At 32.8% G+C, this 8,244-nt stretch overlaps 1 protein-coding gene across 1 annotated transcript in view; it reads right to left on the bottom strand.

The window, feature by feature from the left end:
* Positions 6,382-8,244, bottom strand: part of LOC107612832 (protein FORGETTER 1) — a 29,608-nt gene continuing 27,745 nt past the window's right edge. The window contains exon 32 of the mRNA XM_016314586.2: positions 6,382-6,907. Coding sequence (XP_016170072.1) covers positions 6,876-6,907 — 32 coding nt within the window. The 3' untranslated portion in view covers positions 6,382-6,875. The remainder of the gene's footprint in view (positions 6,908-8,244) is intronic.

An 8,244-nucleotide genomic window follows, 5' to 3' on the forward strand; every position in this document is an offset into this window, starting at 1 on the left:
ACAATATTTGCAATAAATCCCACCATTTCACTACCACATCCAGCATCATACTCATTACATACATACATTTATTCCACTAAAAATCTAACCATTCAAACATTCAAGCCTATCCTAAGGCAACTAACATAAGTTTTTATGCAACATTATAAATTAACTACAAGAAACTAAAATCATACCTTAGCTGATTTCCTCCCAAGCCATAAAACACCACACAACCTCGTTTTCACAATTTCCAAGCCTACGAAGTCCACTTGACAAGCTTCCAAGGGTTTCAAATCAATTCATTAATCTTCAATCATTACAATTTTGTTTCAATTTTACCAATTTGAATTCAACTTCACATATATTCAATCTAATTCCATATAATTTCATACACATTCAAAATTTCAAAACCCTAACCTCATAAAACTGGAAGATTCAAAAGGGTTAATGGTTTCTTTTCTTAGCCATTGATGATTGGGGTAAAATCCAACAATTATCCAATGTTAGATTGTATCTAAACCACCAAAATTATCAAAATCTCTCAATACCCAAACTAAAAACATGGAAAAAAAAGGAAATGAGAACTGGCATGATTTAGTTTATAGCAAACCCTTAAGGCTTTGGAGATGCTCAGATGTCCGGATTAATATTTAATGTCATCTACCCTGCTCATGCAATGATTTAGTTTATAGCAAACCCTAGGTGCTTGAATTCCTATTTCTAGGCAATTCAATCTCCTCTAATCCAACCAACTGTCAATTCCTTGATTAATCAATTGTACTAGAAAGTTAAGTACAATTTCTGATTTATAAGCCACACAAAATCCTAAGAACCCAAAAATGATACAGTTATATGTCATGTACCACATTAAGTCCAGATAATTAAGGAGTTGTGAGAAAGTGGTTTCAAGCTGTAATTCTAATGATATAACTTTTTCAAGATTCAAGAGAATTCAAATTAGATTAAAGTTATTTTCCAATAATCACTAATCCGTAGGATGAAGAACGAAACCAATTCTTAAACACGAATCAATTCATTAATCAAGAGTAGAAGAACAAATAATTATTAATCCATCAAAGTAAATAGAGCTCATAACCTTAACAATAGAGGTTTAGTTGCTCATAGTGTGGAGAAACCCCTAGGAGAGAAAAGTGTGTAATTGCGGAATGAAAAATTAGGTGATTAGAAGTCTCCACGAGGACAGATCTCTATCCTATTTGTAATCCTAATTGAAATTAATTTGTGCTTATCAAAATTAAAAAAAGTCTAATAAAATCTCATATATTAATTAATTTTCAAATTTAAGGCTTATATTTATGTCTATAATATTAATAGTATTTTTAAAATTTAAAAGCTATTTTACCAAATACGAATATAGTTGTTTGTACTTGTTAAAAATTATTTTTAATTTCATTTACCAAATATAGATGTTATAACTTTTAAAAATTAATTTTTATAAACTAGTTTTGAAAATCTAGTTTTCACACACTATATTATTGCACTGAAACTACCGATTACTTGAGAAAAGCTCTACATCCATGTAAAAAATACATGGATGTTATCCAAGTAACTTTCTCCACACGCGCGTTCCCCAACCTCACAGTCGTTTGTTATACACGCGTCTCATATAACGTATATAATGTAAACCTTCTGCTGCGTGATAAACCTTTCTCAACGTAAACCTTGTTCTCTTCTTCTTCTTTTTCTTCTTCTTCTTCTTCTTCTTCTTCTCCTTCTTCTTCTTCTTCTTCTTCTTCTTCTTCTTCTTCTTCTTCTTCAACCTAATAAAATTCATTGTTCTCCTCTGTTCGCATTTTTCTTCTCTGCATTATAGATCTGGATTGAGTTTGACGTAATTAGCTTCATCATTCTTCTTCTTCTTCGTTTTCTTCTTCAATCTGGACTTCTGAGTTGAAACAATGAATGAATCAACTTCAAATCAGTTGAATGAGTGCGATTTGGATTATTCTTCTGAAATGCATCAATTTGATGAGGTTTGGATTATTTAATTTTGAATCAAATTCAACGGAATGCAATTGCTAATTTTATTTGAATTGAATTGAATGGACTGAGGTGATCTGAATCTGAATTGAATTGAATTGATAATATCTAAATTGTAGACAGAGTTGTTTCGAATTTGGTTTTGTATAATGGATTATCTTTCGTTCATTGTGAGTAACTTTTCGATTCGGTAAGTATTATAGAGTTATTTCACCATGAGCATGTGTTCGGTTCGGTATGCAAAAAGGAGTCTGTAAAAAAATTATAGGAAAAAGTTTGTTATCCCACGAAGAAACGACGTTGAGCAATGTGAACGACCTTCAAAGCCCGCCACGCATCAAAACAAGAGGCCGGCCCAAGAACAGACTTGGATCAAACTTGGAAAAAAAGATCTAAAATGCCATGAAGAAAAAGAAAAAGACAGCTCCAAGCGTGGTAAAATTGACTTGCTTTCGATTAGGTAAAAATTCAGTTGTGCATTTTGCTAATATACAATTAATTATATCTTTTTTGTAGTTGAACCTTTTAGATGCTGGATCATCGATTCAGTTAAGCTCCAGTCTTTACAATGCACCAGATATGAATTATCTAAAAGAGGATTATACGAGTTTTAGTTTTTATTAATAGATATTTCTGTTTAGCCATAAGCACATTCTGGTTCGACAAGTGTATTAATTTAGGTTCACCAAGGTTATAGGTGGGTTAATTTCTGAATGTTGTTAGTCTTTAATGAATAGTCACTTTTTTTGTGAAATTCTTTATTCCAAAAGTCAATTTTTTCTTTATTGTGCTATGTCATAGAGTTTAGGTGTTTCTGAAACTGAATACGGATAGAAACATTTTTTTATAATTAGCTCTCTGAATTTTTGTACAGTGTGTTTGCAATTTTTGGTTCGGCCAGTGTATTAATTTCGGTTCTCTGTATTTTTTGGTGTTCTTAATGTATTGGTAAATACACTGATTCCAATCGCTGGAGAACCTAGAACAAAACAGTAGCCAGACAGTTCCAACAGACAAGACAAAGAGAAATCCATCTTAAATCAGATATAAATATTAACATTTGATATATACATTGATATTAAGAATAGATATATACATTAACATTTACATTAATATTGACATATATACATTTGAAAGAAGAATTGTTTGTTTTTTTAAACAAATTAAACAAAATATTGTTAATTACAACCAGTTAATCATATTATGTCCTATTTACTATCTCAATCCCTAGATGAGAATTTACAATAAGGGTTGGAGAGGGCAGCAGATGGCTTCGAGAGTCTTATTGCTTCAGATTCCCGAATCAATTAATGTGCTTACGTTATAGTGCGACTTCTCCTTCATTGTCACCATTGTCTTGTTCTGTTTTGCTGTAATGAAAAAATTTGGTCAATACTTCACTCAATACACCGATAAGTACAAGCATGTATATCTTAATCAAGTTAATTAAAATGTCACAGGCCACCGAACCGAAACTCATTCATGCACAGAATCAAACATCATAAATAATTAAACAGCTAGAAAATGATTACTGCATGCTATCACAATAATCTTAAACATTAAAAAAATTTAGTCAATACTTCATTCAATAGACCGATAAGCACAAGCATGTATATCTTAATCAAGTCTATTAAAATGCCATAAGCCACCGAACCAAAACTCATTCATGCACAGAATCAAACATCATAAATAATAAAAATACTAGAAAATGATTCTTGCATGCTATCACAATAATGTTAAACACTGAAAAAAGTAAAAGGAGGTCACCGAACCGAACAACATTCATTTGGTGAATAAAAATTACAGAGGCCACCGAACCGAACGTTCATGTGGTGAATAAATGGTGATCAACTTTCAATCAACAAGAATAGTATTTCTCCATGCAAAAGAAGTACTGAATAGAGTAACAACCAATTTCAAAGCCCTAGTTAATCTATCCACTTAATTGAATGAAAATAACAATAAATTTCATTCAAAACCCTAGTTATACTGTAAAAATTCAATCACAGTAATCCTAAACCCTGAACAAAGAAAAAGAATACCACCGAACCGAATAATGTTCATGTGAAGAATAAATCGTTTTCAACTTTTAATCATCAAGAATAGTATTTCTCCATGCAAAAAAAGTACTGAATAGAGTAACAACCAATTTCAAAGCCCTAGTTACACTATCCACTGAACTGAATGAAAATAATAACAAATTTCATTCCAAACCCTAGTTATACTGTAAAAATGCATTCACAATAGTTCGATTTACTAAACGAAACAAATCAATCCAGTAAACCTAAAATGCAACTAGGAGAAACGCGACATTACAAGATTTCAAATGAACAGTAGTTTTTCTCATACCTTTGGTAGTCTCTGTTGCTGTTTTCGTTCGTTTGTGGTTGTTCCTTGCCAAATCTTCTCGCGATTCTTCTGCAATAGTGGTTTTAGCAGAGAACGTGACTGAAGTTTGAGTGATTTTGAGAGAGATTCGAAGAAAAGGAGCGGTTTCGTGCGCTTTGAAGAAGAAGAAACATTTTTTCATAATGAAGCGTGAATGAAGATAGTGGTTTCGTGTGTATAGGGCGCGTGGAAGTCACGTTTATTTAATAAGATTGGAAGCGCATGAGTTGTTTTGGGTTTGGGCCAACTTGGTTACATGGTTACATGGATGTGTAAAATTCCTGAAATAAATATACTTTCAGTTAACACGTAGATTTAGCAGCATGCACAAGTGACCCCATAAATAATTTTTAGCTGATGTGCATACGTATAATATTTGGTACATCCCAATGAAATTAGTCATGAACTTTAACTTAATGTCATACTAGTAATTAGTAATGACCAAGGATATCAGTAAATTATGCGGTTTCACAACAGTTAAACAAAATTCAACGATCCCAGTTCATTGTACTTGGCGATAGAGTTACATAACGAATACTGCTAATTCCATGAATCATTTAATTTGATGGTCGATTTCTCTTGAACCTGAGAGTTTCAAGTTCTTTAAATTAAGACCATTATTGTAAATTGAAAGCTATCATGATGAATACAAACATTGAAGCCTTATTCACTTTCTTCAATTATCATGTGTATGCAATCATTTTTCATATCAAATACGTTTATGTAAAGCCTTTTCTCATAAACGTTGAAGAAAGAAAAATAATTTACTACCAAGCAAGTAAAAATAGAAAATGATATTAAAAAAATCATTCATAGCATGCTGCCATGTTATGAAAAGAAATTTTCAGCTAACTAAGCTATTCTCTTGATTTCTATCTCTTCTTTTTATTATGTAGTAAGATTGATAGGTATGCACACAAATCAGTCCTATATGCTGTGAAGGAAAATTATTGTTTTGGTTTGAACTACAAAGAAATATCACATTCTTGTTGAATTCATGAGAAGCCACCTTTACCAACCCAGACAACATAATCAAATTACTTGTGTCAAGCCTTGAAACAACACACACTATATAGACTGCATATTGCTCATGTTTTTAATTAAAAACTCGCATGACATTTCAAACTTCTTAGTTCTAGGCTTCTAACATTATGATCATTGTTAATAATCAAAGAGTACACACTAAATCGGGATGCTTATATTGTGTTTCAGTCAAAAACTAATATGAAGATTATTCGGTTGATAAAGTCAAATAGTCAAAAAAAAAAAAAAAACATAAACCTTTTGAAGAAACAACAAAGCCTATCCTAGACAATAAAATGAGGAAGGGGAAAAAAGAACTTGCCAAAACCGATTAATAAACATATGATAGTGTTTGGGCTAAGAACGTACCAAATACTATCTTCAATTATAAGCTTACAACCATTTCTGAATTCCCACTAATCTTAGGTTTTGTAGATTGTTTAGTTGATGCAACCCTTATAATTTTTCACACACTACACTTTTCTTCTTACATTCAATAGTAAACCCAATTTCTCAGCTTTGGGAATCTTCCATTAACAATGAGACATTGTCCTTCCTCCAACACTCAATTTGTAGTTTAGAAATTTGGCAATCAATCTTCTGCTGACGCATCTGGCCGAAAAGTCTCGCTCCTTATCCAAGATGAAGACACAGAAAGATGCCTCAGTTGCCTGAGCTTCCATATCCCAATAGGAAGGTAAGTCTCATGAGAAAAATTTTTAACAGAGTTTGAAGATTCAAAAGGGTACATATTGAATCTAGATCGCGATCTACATCAGATGTATTCATATGTAATCTCAAGTACTTTGAATGAATGAACAAATTCAAATCATGGTGTATTGAAAAAAATAACCACTTATTTCCAAAATCTAGAATAGCTGAGTTAGATCCACAGCCGAATCAATTAATTTGTATCCATACAAGAAGCAGAATAAAGAATGAGTGCAGGAACTATCATATTGCTTTGCAAATGACACCAATCAATGTGTCGAAGGGATAACCTATGAGATTTTATCTTAAACCTGACTGTTTCTTCCATTGATTATTCCCGCTGTAATCTCGGTACTCAAGTAAATAATCAAGATTGCTGGAATTGTATTGTGTTCATATGCACAAACGGAATATGTACTTCAACTATAATTTCAGCAATCATTTATATCCAATGCAAACGAGTTACTTAAAATACAGACTGGACTACACGTTAACACAACCTAGCCATCACCGTTTTTATCAGCGGATCATCTTTACAAATATACAAAAATCCAATTATACAAGACAAAATGGGTGAAAGAAAAACAAAATTAAATGCAGCTGCACGTATGTGTTACCCGGTGCAGAGGATGAGTCCTCCCCATTCCCAAAAAATTACAGCGCTAAGGCTGAGCATTTTCCTAGGACACCAATATTGGCGGTTGCACAAGCAATTAGATGGCCGCAACTGTATGCAAACTTGAATAATTCAACTAAGGTACCATACGCATTCAATCATCGATTTCTTGAACCCATGCTAAACCTGCAAATGTAGAAGGAAAAATTAGGATGGTATCTCTTATCAAATCTGATAAAAATGAATTAGACTTGAAACAAAATCTCATCTAGTAAATGGTAAATTTGTCCATAAAATTTGTGAGACAAGCTGGTCTCAATTTTTCATTGAACCAAGGGGGTCTCTTGCCCATTTGTCATTTTCAAGTTGTTTGACTTGTGTTAATGAGGAGTATTAAGTTCCACAAGATGCAACAAAGCCATGTTTGTGATAGAAGTTAACAGTTCACATCAACCGGGGTCAAACGGCATGACGATCAAAAGTGGTATAAGAATTAATGTAATGCTTCATTTACAGAACCCGCCGGAGTAAGAAGGACAAACCCCTTGGCAACTTTTCCGGGACAGATTCGTCCATACAGTGACCGTATTTTATAGAATCACACCTGTTTTTCCAGAAAAAGTACGTTTATAATATTAAGTCTGTCACTAAGTGAAAGAACAAACTCAACCAAGGCACGAAGGCAAACATGTCGATGTTTTTACCGAATCACTATTATTCTCATTTACTAGTTTAATCAGGGACTTTCTAGTGAGCAAGAAGTTGAACCAAGAGCTTTCTAAAAAAATTAGTTTAAGCAGGAAATTTTTAAAATTTAATCAGTACAATCAATAAGCAAGTGAAAGAAACAACCACGGTTTTAAACGATTACATTGTGCAATTCACTGTAAGGTTGTGTGAATCCTCAGAATTAACTGATAATTGTATTATTCAAATACTTTAATCTAGTTTAGTTATGGATTAACTCTCTTCTTGAACTCCGTAACCCACAGCGAATTGCACGGTGTAATCGTTTAAAACTATGATAGTTGTTTCTTTCACTGCCTTCCTGATTGTACTGATTAAATTTTAGAAATTTCCTGCTTAAACTAAATTTTTTAGAAGGTCCCTGGTTAAATCTCTTGCTCATTAGAAAGTCCCTGATTAAACTGGTAAATGAGCACTATTATTATTCATTAAATAATCAGCGAAGACGAAAGTAATTCTTAAATAAAGTACTGTGTGTTTAAGACAAAAACATTACCGACACCAAGCAGAGTTACTATTACCCTAAACCCGGTGATACATAATGAAAAATGAAATTAATGTTAGTACATAAAAAACACCTTTTACGATTCAATCTTAGATATGTCCGAGCAGATTCGGTATCCTCCGATGCACAACATGCGTAACTTTGATGACCCCTATTGGTCGCATAACAACCTGAAGAACAAGGATTACGTCGTCAACTTTGACACGAAGTTCCAGCCAGAGAGAGAGAGAGAGAGAGAGAGAGAGAGAGAGAGAGAGAGAGAGAGGTACAC

Source organism: Arachis ipaensis, chromosome B08 (genome assembly GCF_000816755.2).
Source record: "Arachis ipaensis cultivar K30076 chromosome B08, Araip1.1, whole genome shotgun sequence".
Taxonomy (NCBI): Eukaryota; Viridiplantae; Streptophyta; class Magnoliopsida; order Fabales; family Fabaceae; genus Arachis; species Arachis ipaensis.